At 53.0% G+C, this 20,598-nt stretch overlaps 1 protein-coding gene across 1 annotated transcript in view; it reads right to left on the bottom strand.

The window, feature by feature from the left end:
- The window catches only part of LOC123649731 (slit homolog 1 protein), a 143,688-nt gene extending 132,911 nt beyond the window's left edge, over positions 1–10,777 (bottom strand). The window contains exon 1 of the mRNA XM_045567908.1: positions 10,581–10,777. Within this exon, the coding sequence (XP_045423864.1) occupies positions 10,581–10,777 (197 nt within the window). The remainder of the gene's footprint in view (positions 1–10,580) is intronic.
- Positions 10,778–20,598: the final 9,821 nt, after the last annotated feature.

Here is a 20,598-nt window from a genome sequence, read left to right as displayed (position 1 = left end):
TCATAAGGTAATTCTACTTTTAATTTTTTGAGGAACTCCCATCCTGTTTGCCATGGCAGCTGCACCATTTTACATTCCCACCAAGAGTGCTCAGGGTCCTAATTTCTCCCCCTACTTGTCAACACTTGTTTTGGTTTTTTTGATAGTAGCCATCCTAGGGGGTGTGAGGTGGTTAGGGCCCAGCTTCTAACCCCAACTCCATGGTACATTCTGTTCTGAGGCCCCAACTGCACCCCAGTCCCTTCACTACCAAGTCCCCACCGTGATCTTGCCAATTCCCTTCCCAGGTCTGGGGGCCACCCCAAAACTACAGCCCTGCAGCCAGGGCCCCACTGACAGCCTCCACACCCTCTGCCTGCCAACCTGCTCTCACTCACACCCGCCCAGGCCCCGAGAGGCCTCCTGCCCGCTAACTCCCTGACACCCAACTCTGTTCACCACTCTCCGCCCCGAGACCGGACACCCCACTCCCTACTCAGCCTGCAACTTGGTTCCACCCCCAAACACGTGCAGGCAGGAATCAATCACGGCCAATTTGCCTTTATGGCCCACTGCTAAGCACTGATGGGTGTTTTGTAGGTACCGAATGAATGTCTGACAAATACGTGAATGAATGAAAGAAGCCAGGCCATATTAAACTGTATAGAGCAATATTCAAATTTAAAAACTAAACACCAACATGTCTCAGAGCTGCAAGACCCAAGGACTCTCAGCTCATGCACCAGCCAGCTGTCTGACCCTGGGAGATGGCTCCAGCTCCCTGAACCTTCTCCTCCTCTGCCAAGCCAGGGCAAGTCATAGCTTCCTCCCAGGACTGTCATGAGGAGTAAACAGGGGACATGGGCAAGCCTCTCCCTCTGAGCCTGGTGGGTGGGTGGGGGCCCTCTTCTGTGGCTCTTCGCAGCCCTCCCCTTTCCCAATTCCCCGGGGGCCCAGGCTCCCTCCCCCATCCAGGGGCTCCTGCCCACCTGCCCCTACACTGCAAGCATTCCCCCTTGGAGCTCCTGCTCTGGTCCTCTCCCTGGAAAACTTGCCCACCCCCTACTAGCTCCCAGCCACCTGCCTCCCGCCTTCCCCTCCTCCCGGGAAACTTCTACCCAGCTTTGCCAGTGACACCCCCTACCCCGTCTCCTGTTCCAGAAGCTTTCCCTGGACCTCATCCTCAGAGGAACTGACTGCTCTCCACACTGTTAACCCTCCTCCCTGTCTCCAAACTCCTCCTTTGGCTTTTGCAATAAATACCCCACCCAGCTTTAAATCCACAAACATTTAGCCACTGCTCCCCGCGTCCTCCTAGGCCACCTTCCCTTCCTCCTGCCCTCCTCGTGTGGGTGGAAGCCCAAGGCGGTCCTTGAAGGATGTGATTTCTTCCCCAGCAAACCCCAGCACCAAGCAGTGTTTCTCAAATTGTGTTCTGGGCACTCCGGAATCCCAATCTCCTGACTCGCCTTTGCCAAAGATCCAGTGAATCGGCATCTCTCGGATGAGCCTGGGAATCTGCACTGTGTGCCGGCTTCCCTGGAGATGCTTATTCCCACCAACGTTTCTGTTCTGTTGCCCTCCTGGATTCAACTGCTTCCCCTGAGTGCCCCCCAAAACTGTCTCTCCAGCCTGAACACTCCACAGAGCAACCTTCCCGGATCTCCACCTCTGGGGTTTCGCTCAGAGCTCGGTGGCAATTCAAAGAAAATATGCAAGAGCCAACTTCACAGCTTCTCCTGCAGGACCAGCCGCTCTCCCCAACTGTGCTCCGCGCACAAGATCATTCTTTCCGGGTGGAGTCTTGCAGTCCCCACGACACTCCCACTTGTCCTCTGCTTCCAGCCAGGCCACTTCCTCCCATTCTTCAGCCTCTGCAGTAGCTCCTAACTCTATGGTGACTGTAGCAGATGCCTACAATGAATCACCACGCACTAGTGGCTGAATACAACACACATTTATTATCTTACAGTTCGGAGGTCAGAAGACCAAACTCACTCTCACTGGGTTAAAGCCACGGTGGTGGCAGGACTATACGCCTTTCTGAAGGCTCGAGGGGAGAGCCCATCTCCTTGCCTTCTCTAGCACCTAGACGCTGTCTGCGCTCCCTGCTCACGGCCCCTTCCTCAGCACTCCAACCTCGGCCTTGGTCCTGCTCCTGCCTCTGACCCTCCCGTCCCTCGAGCTGGGCCTACCCAGATAACCCCGGCTCGTTCCCCCCGTCTCAAGACCCTTAACTTCATCACATGTACAAAGTCCCCTTTATCATGTAAGGCAACACATTCGGGGGTTTCAGGCATTAGGACATGGACATCTTTGAGGGCTATTATTCAGCCTATCACAATGACCATATTTTCTAAAGCAAAGATCAGAATCCATGAAATGTCTTAGCAAAGGTTTAAAAAAATAGAACTCATTGCACACACATTTTTTTGAGCACTGGTTATGCACCAGGCAACAGGGATACAAAAATACAGGAGACACGGTCTCTGGCCTCAGACAAGTCAAAACCAAATGTAGCCATCAAGCAAACCACCTTATTAAGAAAGAATAAAATTCTCTTCCTTACAGAAGATTTCCAACTAATAAATGTAGAAAAATGGGGGGAAATGAATTACAATTGAATAATAATTATTGCAGGAAGATCTATTAATGGATACTAAAGTTAGGAGGTGAGAATTTAAGGACGAACAGGATATTACATGGTCTCAAAGTATCTCTCCTCAAATATTTATTAATTACAAATGGAAAGAAAGTAACTTTACAGTGCAAAAACCTGGCAGACACCACCTTCATTAACAAAGAGATTAATGATCAGCAATAAGACACACTGATGTCATCTACCCACTGACCAGATGAGCTGAGAGGGGCACTTCACCTCTGTGGCATTCTTGACAAAAATGTTTAGCCTCAATCTAATCATGAAAAAAATACCAGACAAACCCAAACTGAAGACCATTCTGCAAAATAATTGACCAGTACTTTTCGAAAGTGTCAAGATCATGAAGAGCAAGAAAAGACTAAAGAATTGTCACAGATTAAAGGAGACTAAGGAGCTCTGATGACTAAACACAACGTGGAATCCTGGACTGGATCCTGGAATAGAAAAAGGACATTCGCAGAAAAACTGGTAAAGGCCAAATTAAGTCTGTAGCTCAGTTCATAGTATTATCGCAATGCTATTATTAATTTCTCAGTTTTGATAACTGTGCTATGGTGACGAGAGATGTTAATGTTAGGGAAAGCTGGTTGAAGGGTATATGGGAACTCTTTGGACTATGTAATTTTTCTGTATGTCTAACATTATTTTAAAATAATGTTTTGATTTTAAAAATAGAATAAAAGTATAGCAATCACAGCAAAAATGCTGTCACAGAGAAGCCACAGGGCCCCCTTTCCATTTATTCTCTCCTCCAAAGCCAGGCAACAGAATTTCTTAAAACACCATTTGCACCTGTCACTCTCCACTCAAAACCCCTGGGGGCAGGTGCTCAAAGGGTATTGTCAAAAAGGACACAGGAGCAGCTTGAAGGGGCTCCCGTTGGCCAGATCTGGGACACTCTGAACATCCAAATAAATAATGATAGTGACAAATTATAACTCAATGGATCACATAATAGTCCCAGCGTCCACACTGATATAAACAGACAAGCAGATGGAGGAGAAGGGAAAGGTCTTTCTTACGGTAGAATGCCAACTAACAGAGGACAAGTGATGGAACTAGAAAATCATTAACAGGTGCTAAAGCTAGTAGACCAAAGTTTGATGGGGAACACGAAATGTACATAGCCTCAAAGGATCTCCCCAGGAATTACTTGTTAGTAACAAAGAGGAAAACAGTAACATCTCAGCAGAGAAATCTAGCAGATATCAACTTACCAAGTGGTCAAAGCTAAAATCACCAGTATCGGAACACACTGACATCATGTGCCTTGCAACATGATGTACTGAGACAGGCACAGTGTCATTTATTTAGCATTCTTGGCAAAAATGCATAATCTAAACGTAATCAGGAGGAAAGATCAGATGAGGCCAAACTGAGAGACAGTCTACAAAATAACTGGCTGAATTCATCAATCATGTCAGGGTCAAAAAAAGCAAAGTCGAGGCACTATTCCAAATTAAAGAAGACTAACAAGCTGTGACCACTAAATGTCACTTGTGATCCCGGGCAGGATTCTGGACCTGGGAAAAAATATCCCTAAAGGACACTGTTGGGACAACTGATGAAATTTGCATATGAACTATGGAGTAGACAACAGCATTGTACCAATGCTAAATTTTCTGATGTGGATAGCCTTATTGCTCTTAGAAAACATACACCAAAGTATTTCAAGAAAAAAGTTACACTGTCTCCAACCTATTCTTACATGGTTCAGAAAAAAATTATGTGTGAGTGTGTGCATGTAATATATGAGAAAACAGATGGAAAAAACATAAACAATTGAATCCGGATAAAGGATATACAGGAGTTCCTTATACTTTTGTAAATTTTCTGTAAGTTTGAAATTATAACAAAATTAAAAGTTACAATGAGCACAAGGGATCTTTTCAGGTGATAAAAAATACTCTAAAATGGGATTGTAGTGATGTTTGCACAACTCTATAAATTTATTAAAAATCATTGAACTGTTTTAAAAATGTAATATTACTAAAAGGTTTTACATACACGCCCTCTGGGGGCTCCCCATTTCCCATCCCATGGCCTGGTGCCCCCCCTTTACTTTAATCCCCCCACTCCCAAAACTCACCAACGCGCACCTTCAGCCCTCAGGGGGGTCCGATCCTCACTCTCCTTCCCAAGTATGTGGCACACACCTTCTGAACGCCCCAAACCCTGTCACCTGCACTTCACCTCTCTGCCTACCTAAGTGCTACCCACCTCCCTGTCCCTGCAACAATCCACCCCCATTCCCATCTCTCACTCCTGTCTAGCGACTCTCAGGGCCTCGTCTCCACTCTGATGGGGCACTGACCACGTGCCAGATGTCATTCCACGCACTTCACGTGGATGGTCTCAATTGAACTTCACAGCCCTGTAAGGTAAATGCGGTCATTGGTCCCATTTCACAGATGAGGAAATCGAGTCCCTAGTCAGTGGCCCGAGATCTCTCAGGTGGTTGTTGACAGAGCCAGGATTCAAACCCAGCCATTCTCACACCGAAGCCTGGGCTGGCAGCCGCTGTGCTCTCCGTCCCCTACAGACATCCTTACACATTTGTTCTTTCTCCCTTACCAGGACACAAGCTCCCCGAGGAGCAGGTCCACACCCAGACCGCTCTCCACGAGGCTATGCACACTGCAGGTGCCCAACAGCTGTCTGTCCGCCACAGGCTGGGTTCCAGAAAGGAGAGGAGGGGGTCGCCAGCTCCGTCAAAAAGAGAAGCCAATTCTCCACCCCCCAGCACAGCCCAGCTCCCTGGCGACTGCCCAAGGCCCGGCCGTCATCTGCTCTGGGTAATAAGTATTTGTATGGCGATAATTACAGCATTTGGGAAGAAAATCCCATTAAGCAAGAGCCCTGCCGAGCTGCTAATGCCGGCACAGAACTGGAGGCGGCAACTCCGCCAAGCGCCTGTCTGCTCCCAATAATGCAGGAGCTGCCTGTCCCCGCCGCCCCTCGTCCGGCCCCAAAAGAGCACGGCCGCCCCTGCTGGCAGCCTGGGGCAGCCTGGGCCACCAACAGCCAGCCCTGGCCCGGGGAACCGGCACCCAGGAAGGGCAGCCTGTCCAGTGTGCTCCAGGGCTCCCAGGGGTTGCCTGGGCAGGGAAGAGGAGGGCCACACCAGGGCCAAGCAATGAGTGGCACCCCTTCCCCTCACGTCCCTGCAATTCTCTGTCACCTTAATAACAATACTAATAATGCTATTTACTGGGCACTCACTGTCTGCCAGGCCTGGTGCAAAGTGCTCCTGCGAGCATTACCGCATTTAATCCTCACGGCCGCCCTGGGAAGCAGGTCCGAGCGTCATCCCCACTTACCAGCTAGGAAATAGGGCTTCTGAGAAGTCACACTTTCCTCCGGAGCACTTATCCCAACTCGCAATTACGTGTTTATTCTACATTCTGTCGTTCGTCTCTATCTCCCCCGCTGGACTAAAACTCGGGCTTCTGTCTCTGCTGGGCACTATTCACTCGGCACAATGCAGGCATCAATAGGCAGCTATCTGTTGAATGAGGGAATTAAACCCCACGGCTTGCCCCAGGTCCCCCCAGCTGCTGAGGGGCAGAGGGGGCTAAACACCCAAGCAGTCTGGCTCCAGAGCTGTGCCATCGCCACATCCGCCCTGCAGCGTCCCTGCTCCCCGGCTCCAACCCCAAGGGGAGGCGGCGGAGATGCCCAGGTGCGGTGGGAGCACTCTGAGCACGCCAACTCCAGGGGCGCGGCTTGCAGCACAGCTGAAGCTCAAATCCTTCCCTCCCAGGCCGGCTTCTGCCCCACCTGCACCCACCCGCATGCCTCTAGCTCCAGCTTCTCAAATAATAACAATAATGTCCTACTGTTTGAATCACAAAGCACTTCCACAAACGTGGCCTGAGTGAATCCTTGCAAAGGCCCTATGAGATAGTATCTATTATCCCCAGAGGCCGAGGGAAGGTGACACCAGCCATGTGCCCAGCATGGCCCCTTAGCTCACTGCTCCTCACTCTCAGCCGCAAAGCTGTGGGCATCCCTTTTACAGAGGGGAAGCCGGGTCTCAGGGCAGGGGGAGGGGCCACTCTGGGGCCCTGACACCAGTCATTCAGAGCCCAGCAATAAGCTCCGTGCATGGCGAGCACACCAAAGCCTAAGCGAGCAGGAAACACTCGCCCTGCGTGGAGGCGAGCCCCTGTGCACACAGGTCTCTGCGGCAGGGCACCACAGTGGCCTGCTCAGGGAGCCCAGGCCAGCCAGGCCCTGGTGGCAGATGTGGCTTCAGCAGCTCCTGACCTCACTCACCACAGCCGCTGTCCAATCACTATTTGGAATTCCAAACAGGCTCCCCAGACCCTCCGCCTCGGGGTGCCCTGGTCGGTCTTCCTTATATGGGACCACCCAGCCTTGGTTGAACGGGACCTCCAGACTCAGGGGGTTGAGTCGGAGAAGGTGTGGGCCTCCCAGGCCTCTACAGCATGCACAGAGCTAGGCAGGGCGGACCAACTGGAGAGGAGCAAGGGGACACAAAGAGGATGGCAGGAGAGCAGGCCCGTGACCTGGGGGGCAGCAGAATGTGCTGGGCCTGGGGGCAAGCAGGGGCCAGCAGGCCTTCCCAGGGGCCCTGCCTGCCTGGCCCGCTCCCTGGGTGATCTGCCACAGGGCTGGAGAGACGCACCCACAGGGGACCTGCAGCAAGCCGAGAACACAAGTGCCCGGGGTGGGGGTGGACCATGTCCACACATCCTACACTCTCTTGTCACACTCTCCTGGACAACCTAGTCCGAAAGACTTTTTAAATTTAAAAAAAGAAAAAAATCCAACAGTGGAAGAAAAAAAGTTAACAGCGGCTGTGGCTGGGTCCCTCTGTGCCTGGGTCCTACAAAGAGATGAAGCTTCCCAGGCCTCCTCCACCGCCTCCCCCAGCCCCGCTCTGTATTTTAATTGTTCCGTTACAGTGAATTATTTAGCATTCCTTCCCCACCCGGCCCACCAGCCCCACGGCCCCTCTGGCTGAACCAATTTCCTCCGCAGCTCTGGGGCCTACCCAACCTCTTCCCAGAAGTCCCCGCCACAAACCAATGACAATTTCTTTCCACTTGGGGGGACAGGCCTGGATCTGGAGTTATGGAATACATAATCATAAAGTTGCCGGGCCTCACAGGCTGCTGCAGGAACTGCCCAAAGGACAAAAGACAAACGCACAGCTGCAGTCTATAAAAATCTCACGGCCTCGGCAGAAGCCGCTGCTTCAGGCTCTGATACTGCACGACACCCATATTGATCAGAGAGCACTTGCCACGGTGATTTCGAGTCGGCCTGGGCTCCCACCAGGGCCTCCTTCAGGATGTTCTCGCGCCGCCTGGTGAAAAGGCAGCTCTCTCTGCTTTCCCAACCCCAGAGGCTTTGCCTCCCCCACCGCAGGACAACTCACCCCTGGCCTCCAACTCGGAAGTCCCCAAAGGAAAAGCCTTCCTCACCTGTCCCAACCTCTCTTCCCCACCTGGAGTCCCATCACACCCACCAGCCACAGCATGTTTCAGACCCAGGGACAAGCTAGCCCATTTGCCCGTATCGCACCACGGTGCTCACCCTGTCCCCCTGCCTGGACTGTCTGCCCTCTCTGCTTGGCAAAACCCCACCCCACCCTGATAAAAAGGCCCATCTTCTGAGACGTCCCTTCACCCCAGAAAAAGGCTCCTCACCCCACTGTTCCTTACAGACCATTCCCAAGGCTGCCTGGCCCTCTTCCAAGAGCTCACAGTCAGGGGTCCCCTGCCCAGTCCTCTAGACCACATGTCCCTTGAGAGCAGGGACAGGCTCACTCACTGCTGACGCCTCAGCACCAAGGGCAGCTCTTGGCTCATAAACATTTGCTAGTTAAAATAACAAGACTCCTCTCCCAACCCTATCCTAATAATGGCTCTCACTCAGCATCAGAACATGCCAGGCACTTATGTTATCTTCCATCCTCACAAAAACCAGAGACCTTATGTATCCCCAGCCCCATTTTCCTGACGGAAAGCAACTAAGGCTCAGAGAAGTTAAGCAACTTGCCCAAGGTCACACAGCCAATAAGTGACAAAGCTGGGGCTTCAACCCAGGCAGTGTAACTCTTGGAGCCCCAACTCTTTCCTCGGTACTAGGAAATTTCACCTACATCTCACTCTGATCACAAAAGAGCTACGGAGTTCATGGAAGTCAAAACAGACACTGTCCTAAACACAGAAGGTGGTGAGAGAGCAAGGATGGAGGAGATGACTCAAGATTCAAGATCCAAAAGCAAAGGAGAGAGGCTAATGTGTCTCAGATCTAGGCTGCTCCCGGGGTAACAGCTGCAGAAGAAACGCCCCAGTGGGCAAGGCAAGGGGAACAGGAACTAGGGTCCAGAGGGAACAGGCATGGAGGGTGACCGGGCCACCTCAGGGGTCCTCTAAGTAGATTTCTGACCCTCAGTTCCTCTCCAGGTCCACATAGAAGAATGCACAGTCTGCCCCACGGAAACTCGGTTTGGCCCCACCTCTCCCCTCCCCCACCATCTCCCCCCAGCCCCACAACACACGTGCACTCACACGCACTCTCGCACACACATGGATTCCCACCTAGACTGCACCGAGATTGTAAATTCTCCTGTAAATACTCATCCAAATACTCATCCAAGAAGAGTCCAGTGCAAATGTGCGCTCACTAATTACTGGCCTGGGTGCAGAGTTTGATCCGGGAGACAGCTCTCCCCAGTGTCGGGTTTCTGTCTCTGACCAGCTGGGAGCCATGGAAATGTGCTCAAAAGTTATCAAAATATGTATGCCTTTCCTGAGAGCCACTGCAGTCGCCGAGGCGTGTGGGAAGGAGTAGGTAGATTTCAAAGGAGCCGGCAGCCTCTCCAAAGCCCTGTTCAAAAACCTCCTGGTGCAGTCACCTCTGTGAGCAGTACAAAGGCCCTGCATGTGACCAAAAATCTATACACACAGCCTACGTACAGGACTCTCGTGGCCTCGTACTACTGAGGTGGCCCCATGATACTAGGAATTCACACAGACACACATTCTGCAGGAGAATCACAGAGAACAAATTATAGAGGTCTGTAAACACACACACACACACACACACACATCCTACAAAGCTCGGTGGGTCTAGAAAGGGTCCAGTTTCCTCAAGAATTCAGAAGTGAGAGAGAGAAGGAGAAGAGAAATGCTGTTTCTTATGACTCGTCATGGTCAATGTCTTTAACCCTGTGCCTCCCTCTGCAAGCCCCTGACCTCTTGGCATTATTCACGGGGCTCCCCTTCCAGGACACACCTCCCCCTCTGGGTGCTGAATGTTACCTGCCCCAGCCCCAAACCCAAAGCCCTCAGGTCCTATTGTCTGTGCGGGTTGGGGATGGCTGGATGCCAGGGAGGGCGAGGTGGAGGACCAGCGCCTGACACCTGCAGGGGAAGAATCCTCAAGGCTCTGGGGCAAACAATGGCGAGGAAGGGGGAGAGCAGAAACTTCACCTCCATCCCACCCTGCCGCCCATCACCAGGCAGCGAGGCCTGGGAGCTGCAAATCCACAAAACTGGCTCCCGACACCGCCAGAGCCCCATGTGCCCAAAAGGAGACATTGTGCCTGGCGAGTGTGGGACGCGTCCCTCCTGGGTGCCAGGAAGGCTTTCTGGCACCAGTTCCCCCGCACCCCGGAGGAATAAAGTGCTGGCGCAGTGGGAAGGGCCTGCCGGTGCGGAGCGCAGGGTGCAGGTGTGAGGTCGGGAGCTGACAACCCCGAGGGCCCCTTGGATCCCGGGGACAGGGAAACAGCGGAGCTCCTGGCTTCAGGCTCCTGGAAAGACCGTGGCGGGCACTGACCCGTCTGTGAGCTGGACAGCCCGGGCCCCAACGGTCCTGCCCCCACCCCCAGCCCTGAATTGCGTCTTGGGGAGAGGACGACCTCGGGGGTCGCTGCGGCCGGGGCTAGGGCCATACTCACAGACGCTCGGTGTTCCGCGGGATGTTCTTGGGGATGGCCTGCAGCCCGGTGCCGTGGCAGTCCACCGTGGTGCCCGTGCAGGTGCAGAGGGCGGGGCACGCCGTGGCTCCCAGGCGCCACGCGGCTGCCCACAGCAGCAGCCAGAGCTCGGGCCGGACCAGCCCCGCCGAGGATCCCCACCCGGGCGTCAGCGCCATGGTGCCCTCACCGCGTCCCGCTGTGTGCCAGACGGCGGCAGCCGCTGACCATCCCCGTCCGGGGCCGCCTCCAGGTGCAGTCCCGGGGCAGAGCCACCAAAGAGCCTGCGGGCTGGTGCGCTGCCCTTGCGGGCTGGGAGGCACCTCGCTCCGCCAAGCGACGGCGCCCGTGCGCGGACGGAGGGAGGGCGCCTTGGGCGGAGGGCGCTCGGCTGCTCTCCTGTTCCGCCGCCTGCGTCCCCTCTCCCTCCCTGCAGCTCCCGACTGACGGCTGCGGAGAGGAAAATGGGCAGGCGCCGCGCGCGCGCACCCCGCGCACACACACACGCACACACACACACACGCACACACACACGCGCGCTCACACCCAGCTCGCTCCCACCCGGCAGTCATCCATCAATCGGAAAGCACACAGCCAGGGCCAGGCTCCTCCCCGACCCCCCGCCGCCCCCTCCTCCCGACCACCTCGGCCGCCGCGAGCCGCGTACAGTTTCGAAGGTGGAACCTCCGCGGCGCCGCGGCGGGCAGGGGGCTGCCAGGGAGGGGAGGGTCCCGGCTCTACACACACACACACACACACAAACACGCGCACGCACATGGAGAGGATGCACACGTTTAAACGCAGGCACCCCAGTACCCAGGGCCCCAGCTGCTGGTCCAGAGGGGGGAGGGGCTCTTATTTAGCCGCTTGGGCGCCTTCCCTGGGCCACAGACAGGCTTTCCCGACGGCAGAAGCGGCCCCCTGGCCCCACCGCACTTGCTTTGTCAATTCTCGGTGAAGGAAAGCCCGGCGCACAGGTGGCATCTCCAAGCCGCCTATCTTACTTAGCCCGGGACCTTGAAAGTGGAGCCCGGGGTGGGGTGGGGGGACAAAAGCCCTAGACCAAGTACAGTCTCCCCCTTCCCCAGTCCCTCAACACATGTTCTCTGCCAAGATGGCAGCACCTACTTCTATTTGTTTCCTATTGATTGGGTTTTCCACCCTGTGTAGTATGACCTAACCCCCAACACCACCACCAGCACCAGCCCGCACCCAGGGTGAGAATGGCCCTGACTCCGTGTTTGCACAGCAGGGCCCGTTTCTACCATACAGCTACTGGCTTCTTCCCTGGCTGTGAGAGTGGGACAGGGTATCAGTGGGAGTTGGAAATCCCGCAAACATCTTCCTCCACTCATGCCAGTGTTCCTCCATTTCTGACAGGTGAAAATGAAAATTCAGTCCAGTCCGGGCATCAGAGGAGACAGAACCAGCTGGAACAGAGCTGGGCAGCCAGCTTGGGAGGGAAGCACCACAGGCCACCCATGTTAGACCCAGGCCTCACACCCCACTGGGCAGGGACTCTGAGGCAGGTGTGGACATGCGTGTGAATGGGGACTCCAGGGGGAGGAGGAAATTCTCCTCAACCCCAGAAAGATGAAGGACCTCCCCAAAACCATGGACACTGTGGCTTGCTGGGACTCTTCAGGACCAGGCATTGTCCACTGTCCGCGCCCTGATGTCCGACTGCCACAGCCTGGCACGCGGAAAGGGCTAAGAAGATCAAGAAGTGCCTCCGCTCACAGGGGCAGGGTCCGGTCCCACAGGTGCCGGGGGCAGGCATGGCACAGATGCAGCATGGGCGGGACGTTGCTAGGCTCTGCAAGAATAAAGCCTTATCACCCACCAGGCACCCAAGGCTCAGGGTTTTTCTTTGTTTTCCTTTTCCATTTTGATGAACATTTTGCAGTGTCCCTACTGTCATGGCACAGGTAGAACTGTGGCCAGTATGCACAACTTTCACGGCTGATTTTTACAGGCTTTTGACAGTTCTTTTGAAAGTTTCCACACATCCCTGTCCATGAGCTCCATCAATTCAACAACGCAGGGGGAGGGGGCTTTCTCAGGGGTACCTGTGTGCTATGACACAGGGAACCTTCCCACAGATCCGGCAAAGTCTGACAGGGCTGCCTCTTCCCTCCTCACCAGCTCCTGCTCCTGCTCCACGGGGCCCTTCCAGCAGCCTGGGGCAGAGTTAAATCTGCATTGGCTTTGCTTTGTTTATCCCCTCCTAGCTGGAGCTGTTTACACATATGGCTCCTTGTCCACATCCTGGGCCAGAGCCCCATCCCACCCTGCCTGCCCCTGGCTTCCTCACTTCCTCACTTGGGCACTTGTCCCAGCACCTGGCACTTAGTAGGCCTGTCACAGACAGCACTCAGACAGTTGGAGTCTCCAACCTTCCACTCCAGTGGTACCTCCCTGGCCCATGACCTTGGAGGGCCCCTGGGAAGCCGGGACCCATGTGGGGAAGGGAGAAAGTGTTGATTAGCTGGGCGGCAAGCCCTGAGGTCCTCAGAGTGGCAGGGTGAAGGGGCATGAGGAGGGGTGGGTGTGGGCAGGGGGTGCAAGATCAGCCCTGCCTGTGGCTCCCAAGAGCCAGCCCCTGCCCTAGAAACTTCCAGACTAGCCTGGACAGTGAATGCCATGCAGGCCCTGAGCCAAGTTGTCACTGCCTGGCAAAGCCTGGCCTCTCCTTTGAAGGGAGGGAAGGAAGGAGGGCCCCCTCAGACCCAGGACAAAGGCTCCCCCCGACAACCCGTCACAGGAGGCCCTGCCCCAGCAGCCGGGCAGCCCCCCAGCTTGGCTCCCCTCCCCAGCTCCCCCACCCCAGAACCTGGCCAGCTCCCCAACTCGGGAGGCAGCTCGCCATGAATGAACGCAGCTCATTAGCGGTCCCAGCACATTTACTCGTTAAACAACCGCCTGGCCAGCCGCACACCCCCAACCCCCCCATGCGTTTTCAATTTCCTCTCCCATGCCCCTCCCTCTGTTGGGTCCCCCCACCCCCTCCCTACAGCCAGGCCACCTGCTCCCTCTGCACGGGTGGGGAGGAGGCAGGCCTGGTGCACGGCTTCTGCCAGAAATGCTCCACCAAGCCTGGCTCTGCCCACCTGCCACCAGAAGCGCAACCCCCAGGAGGGAAACTTGGGGTCGGGTCTCCCCATCCCAGCAGTGTGAGTCTCCACTGAGTCCCCTCAGCTATGTGTGCCTGGGAGTTGAGGGCCACCTCCTGCCTGTGACTAGGGGAGAGGTCGTCCTTCCAGCTTCTGCACAGGTCCTCTCCCCACCTGCACCAGCCCCTTGTGGAGTGACAAGAAGGCGGAGAAGCTGGGTGAGGCTGAGGAGCACTGGGGGGTGGGTTCCAAACTGCAAGAGGCAAACGGGAGGCAGAATGCCTGCCCTAGGCATCGCTGGGTACCACTCACTGAGTACCTGTGTACCATGCACACGGTCCTGGAACTCAGTGATTCTGCCGGGACTAAGGACAGCCCTGGCTCTCAGTGAGCTCACAGTCCCACAGAGACACAGAAAGAGGAAACAGGGAAGCCCACTCAGCATGATAAGTTTGGTTATCGGGAATGTGGAATCGCAGAGAACCCAGAGTGAGGGGCACAGAATGGAAGAGGAGGCGCTTGAGCCAAGTCTTGGGGGACACACAGGCATTGGCTGGGCAGCAAAAGAAGAAGAAAGGCTTTCCCGGCAGAGAGAACTGCGTGAGGCAGGGCACACGGATCCGGAGCAGCATGCTCAGCAGCTGAGCTTTGGCAAGTCCAGCAGGGCTGGGGCGCAGAAGGAGGTTAGAGAGGGGACAGGAGCACAACCCAGAGCCCTGATGCAGCCGTTCTCCAGCTTTACTGGGCTTCAGCACCCCCCGGCCCGTCCCTGTGCTCAGACACATGGCTGTGTGTGTCTGTGCGGGGAAATGCACTGTCTCTGGAACCAGCGCCTTCAGCACCTGGTCGCTTCCAGGCAGCAAGGGACAGTTTCAACATATGTTTTCTTTCTATGGACTGGGTTTTCACCCTGTGTAGTATGACCTAACCCCGACACCACCACCGCCAATACATTTTGTCCACCCCCCTGGGGTGCTTATTATACATGCTGATCCCTGTGACCCACCCCAGACCTTCCTAGTCACTGTTAGCCAGCTGGGGGGCTGGGGAGGCAGTGCTGGGCGTGAGGAGGTGTGACTCTGATGCAGGTGGTTCCAGAGACTGTGCTCTAAGAACCAAGGCCTGGTGTGCTGAGTTAATGAGTCTGAACTTAGACCAGAAAACTCTGGAGAGCCATTGAAGGGAGGGGCCTGGCAGGGACAAAGGGTCTGAGGCCCACCTGCCTTCCTCCTCTCCAGGCTCCACACACCATGAGCAAGGATAAGGCACAGAAAAGAGAAAGACAGTCAAGCTAGAGTTGGGGGAAGGACAGGATGTCAGAGCTGGAAGGGGATTAAGAAATCATCGAATTCAAATGCCATCACACAGTTAGGGCCATAGAAGTGATGCAACCAGCCTAAGGAGTTGCAGCCGTGGGCCGTGCGTGGGGCCACACACCTGGGTAGAGTGCAGCATCCAATCCATCCTAGGCAGCCCTCTTGACCTTGCCGGCCACAAGGGGACTAAGAAACTAGGAGTCCCTGGGAGGTCTGTGCCAGCAGGACTCTGGGTATTTTAGCCTTAATCTCTAACCCCCTGGATATGCTCAGATTTGGAGGAGGCTGGATTGTGTGAGGCTCTCAGTGACAAAGCCTACAGCAGGGACAAACTCTTAAACTTAAGATCAAGTGGTTTTTATAGCCCAAAGGCCACCATATGCACCCAGGACAACTCCGGCAAATAGAAGCACTGGAAGTAGGAGAGAAGTGGGGGGCGGGGAGGAAGGAGAGAAGAGAGGGAGAAAGCGGCAACAGAGCCCACGCAGGCAGCAGGTGTCCCCCATTCCGCAGACCACCTGCGAGCCCCGCACTGGGAATGTAAGAGATCTGTGCTGGGGGTTCATTGGTTTTTTTGTATCTTATTTGTAATTTTCACCAAACTTAAAAAGTTTTCAACCTTTAGTTCTTCACATTGTTTTTCCTGTTCCCTCCTCTCTTTCTTCTCCTCTGGGGACCCCACTTACCCATGTATTAGGCCACTTGACATGGTCTCATAGCGCATTGATTCCTTCTTCAGTTTTTTGCATCTTATTTCTCTCCATGCTTTATTTTGGTGAGTTTCTATTGTTGTGTTGTCATGTTCATTATTTTTTCTTCTACATTATCTAATCTGCTATTAATCCCATCCTGTACAAATTTTTATCTCAGGCTTTGCAGTTTTCATATCCAGAAGATCTATTTGGGTCTTTTTTGTGTCTTCCATGTATCTTCTTAACATGCTTATTTTCTCTCTGCCTTCTTGTATATATGGAATATAGTCGGTATACCTATATCCACTAATTTTAAGTATCATTTCAGGGTCAGTTTTGATTGATTGGTTTTTCTTTCCTCTTCATTATGGATCATATTTTCTTACTACAGTAGTTAACCCTTATCTTAGGGGGATACATTTCAAGACCCTCTGTAGATCCCTAAAAATGCAGATAGTACCAAACCCTATATATGCTATGTTTTTTCTATATATACATACCTATGATAAAGTTTAATTTATAAATTAGGCACAGTAAGACATTAACAACAATAATAATAATAAAATAGAACAATTAAACAATATACTGTAATAAAAGTTGCCTGAATGTCGCCAGTCTCTCTCTCTCTCTCTCAAGATGTCTTATTGTACCAAACTGCAGGTAATTGAAACCACAGACAGTGAAACCTTGGATGGGGGAACTGCTGTACCTCGTATCCTGGTAATTATAGATTTGATGCCAGACATTGTGGATTTTACCTTGTTGGATGCTGGATATTCTTGTATTTTTAAAAAATATTCTCGTGCTTTGTTCTGGAAGAGTCAAGTTACTTGGAAACAGTGTGATCCTTTTGAGGCTTGTCTTTAAGCTTCCTTAGGCAGGACCAGAGCAGCCCTCAGTAGGGCTGATTTCCCACTACTGCGTCAGTACGAGGCCCTGTGAATTAGCAGGTCTCTACTCTGGTTGGTGGGAACGTCAACTACTCCCAACTCTGCGGGAGCTCCAGGATTGTTCTGCCTGCTCCTCTTGGGTGGAACTTTCCCACTTGTACACGTGCACTGAAAAATTCTCAGCTGAAGATTGGAGGGGGGAGGAGGGGGCGGCACAGCAGGGAAGAACCGTCTGCAAATCCCTGGCTGTCTGTTCTCCCAAGCAGCAGTTTCCTCCCGTCTCCCCTGAGCATTCTCGCCACCTCCCCGGGCTCCCAGCTCTGACCCCCCAACTCAGGTGATGGCGGGTTCCAGCAGGGCTGGGGGGCCTCTTGCTCTGTTGGCTAGAAACCCTCTCTGGGCTGCAAGCCGGGCCGATCACTCATCCCACTGTGTTTCCCTCTCTCAGGGATCACTGTCCCACACTACCAGTTGCCTATTGTCTGAACATAGTTGTTTCATGATTTTTTTCCTGGTATTTTTAGTTGTTTAAGGCAGGAGGGTAAATTTGGCCCATTACACCATCTTGGCCAGAAACAGAAGTTTGTAAGAGATTTTTAACAACACTCTGTGCCCTCTAAACATCCCCGATGTGCTGGGGAGAGACAGTCAAGGAAACAGACAATCACATGACTCTGACAAGTGCCCTGAAGCTGGCCAGAGAGGAAGGGACCTCAGCCACACGGGGCTTCTCTCAGTTAATGAAGCACCTAATGCTCTTTGTGCACCCAGTCCCGTGCTAGGAGGCCCTTCTCGCCATTCTCAGCCTGGCTTGCACCCTGCAGGCCTCTGCTGCGGCAGCACCCCCTCGGAGAGACTTCAGCCCCCTCCCCTGCTAGGTGATCTCAGGTTCCTTCCTGAGCTGCCCTTCAGAGCACTTGATACTGTCATTTGTAATTTCTTGCTTACCTACTATCTCTCCTGCCTTCCAGGCTGAAGATCCATGCATATAGGTTTGCATCTGTCTTGTTCCTTAATGCCTTGCTCAGGGCCTGACGCACAGAAAATGCTGAGTGAATATTTTTTACCAGCGCATAGGGAGGTCATTCAGGGGATGGAGTGATCTTGAGAATAAAGGCCCAGAAATGACAGCTCTCTCGCCTATGTCAGAGAGCAATGAAGAGGCACATTTGACTCGAGAGAGAATTCCTGAGAGAACTCCCCAGGGGAACAACGAGATTATGAGACTGGGAAGGGGGCCAGGGGGTTGCAGGGAGCCTGAAGGCCAGGCTGAGACACTGGGATGTAATCCTGGGGGCATTAGTGCACCATTGGACAGTTCTGAACAGTCACCACATGGCACAGGCTGGGGTCCCCGGGAAGAGCCTCTGGAACGGAGAAGAGCTTGCAGAACCTTCATTAGGGACTGCTGTTAGAATCACCGTCTCTGGAAGGCGGGAGGAAAGAGGCTGGACTGGGCAGAGGGTGTTGGGCTGTAATGCCATCTCAGCAGAAGCCTCAGTCAACTCTACAGGAAGTTTTAAAGCTGAGATGACACTTTGGAGCTGTCCCAAGTTGTGGCGAGCGTGCTGGGCCTCTATCCAGTAGCATTGACCAGTCACTAGATGGGGGCTGCCCCTGCGAAGAAGTGTAACCTTGGGCAGGGCGATTTTCTTCCACTATGGGCAACCCCCAGTGAGGGCTGACAGCTGGGGGCCATCCCCAGGAAACTCTTGCAACAGGTGGAGGCTAAGTTCTTCATTCCCAGAGGCGAATCCAGGCATTCCACCACACCGTGGGTGCAAATAGAACGTAAGGGGCAGGGTAGGAGGCAAGGGGAGCCCACAGGAGGGACAGGTAACCTAAGGGATCAGGGAAGCCTTCCCACAGTGAGTATAAGCTAAGATCTAAAGGATGATCAGGAATTAGCCAGTCAAGCAGGAGCAAGACAAGAGTGCTTCAGGCAGGGGAACAGAGTAGGGGAAGGCCCTTTCGGCAGGACGAGAACTACATTTTCAGGAGGGAGGTGGTACAGACCCCGACAGGGAAGCCATCTGGTATGTTAAGCTGTGGAGTGAGACACGATCCATTTCCTGTCCTCCACTTATCCTCTGCCTCAGCCCCTCTGCCTCCTACGGCGTGTGGGAAAGAGGGGACCCTGTGTGGAAGCACATCGTACACTCAAACCCACACGGGAGAGGGAGGAGGCGGCCCTTTCCACCTGAGCCAGGCTTCAGTCCTCCAAAGTCCAAGAAGAGGACAAAAATGTGGCAACAGGGAGCTCATTAATCCACCTGCATCTTGGGGACTTCATCTGTAAGGAACAATCTGAACAGCTAACAAACACTTCCATTGTGCCTATAAATTCTAAGGGCTTATATGTTCCAAGAGCTTTACATATTCCACCATTTAATCCTCCCAACAAATTTTTGAGGTAGGTGATATAGCTTGGATATTTGTCCCCTCCAAATCTCATGCTGAAATTTGATCCCCAATGTTGGAGGTGGGGCCTGGGGGCAGGTGTTTGGGTCATGGGGTGGGTCCCTCATGAATGGTTTAGTGCCCTCCCCAGGGTAATGAGTGAGTTCTTGCTTTATTAGTTCACAGGAGAGCTGACTGTTGAAAGGGTGTGGCACCTCTCCTCCCTCTTTTCCTCCCTGTCTCCCTATGTGACATGCCTGCTCCCCCTTCACCTTCTGGCTTGATCGGAAGCTCCTTGAGGCCAACGTCAGTCTTCTTGAACAGCCTGCAGAAGCATGAACCAAATACACCTCTTTTCTTTGTAAATTACCCAGCCTCAGGTATTCCTTTATAGCAATGAAAAATGAACTAAGACAGTAGGTAATACTATTTTTTAATAATATTTTTATTTTGAAAGGGTAACATTAAGCTTTGTACTTCGTCAAAGGTAAGTACCTATTAAACCAAAATGATAGAGTGTACTATTTTTATAAATGAGGAGATGGAAGCACAGAGAGGTTCAGTAGCTTGCCCAAGGTCACACAGTGCATAGGTGGCAGAGCTGGGATGTAAAACATGCATTTATTTAAGATCTACCTCCTGGAGAGAGTGTGGGGAGTAAAAGGATAGTGCATATGAAAGAGCCTTATGCTGTACAGGCATGTGGTTAATGTGTTCATTTCAAAAATAGCCAAAACTGGCAATAGTGATAGTTAGGGAAAAGGTCTGTCTAGAAAAAGTTCCTTTTGACAAACATTATGTATGAGTAATTTTGGAGGCTTCCTTCCTCGTTCTCCCTAGCTCCTTCTGCAAGCGAGTGCATTCTGGGTCTGCTTGGCAATGCGACTGACGCAAACTCCAGACATTCTTAGACCTTTCCTTTCCTTCACAGACTGTGGGTGGGGTCTTCTAATCTCGAATGTAGTTGTCCTTCTTAAACTGGCAAAAAACCCAAATTCAGCAGCTCACCGCCTAAAAACCTTAGATGAATTTAATGTGTGTTTAAAAAAACCACACCAGGCCGCGTGCAGTCACTCGTGCCTGTCATCCTAGCACTTTGGGAGGCTGAGGTGGGAGAATCACTTGAGCCCAGGAGCTGGAGACCACCCTGGGTAACAGAGAGACCCTGTCTTCACAAAAAGTAAAAATAAAATATTAAAAATGGCTAAAATAGAGAATTTTATTATAGGTATATATTTATCACACTAAAAAATAATAGTAGGTGATGGCTCAGCTAAGGGAGAGAAAGTGGTTCAGAACACCCAGGATGAGCCCAGCAAGTGTGAAAACAATGGTGATCACTGCCATTAAATAACTTGCTCATCGTCCCCCACCAACAAGGACAGGGGGTTTTAACCCAGGCAGTCTGACTCCAGATGTCACATCTGGAGCCATTTGGCTGCACTCCACGATGACAAAACTGCCTGCTGTTGACCATCTATGACCTATATCATCTATAGGTAGCCCTGCAAGGGAGACACTGTTGCCCCTATTTACAGAGAGAAATCTGAGGCTTGGAGGAGTCAACTGCTGGGTTACCCAGCGGTGGC

This window comes from Lemur catta, chromosome 14, assembly GCF_020740605.2.
Source record: "Lemur catta isolate mLemCat1 chromosome 14, mLemCat1.pri, whole genome shotgun sequence".
In the NCBI taxonomy this organism is placed as follows: Eukaryota; Metazoa; Chordata; class Mammalia; order Primates; family Lemuridae; genus Lemur; species Lemur catta.
The sequence above is the reverse complement of the archived record's forward strand: the minus strand, read 5'-3'. Positions and strand labels throughout refer to the sequence as shown.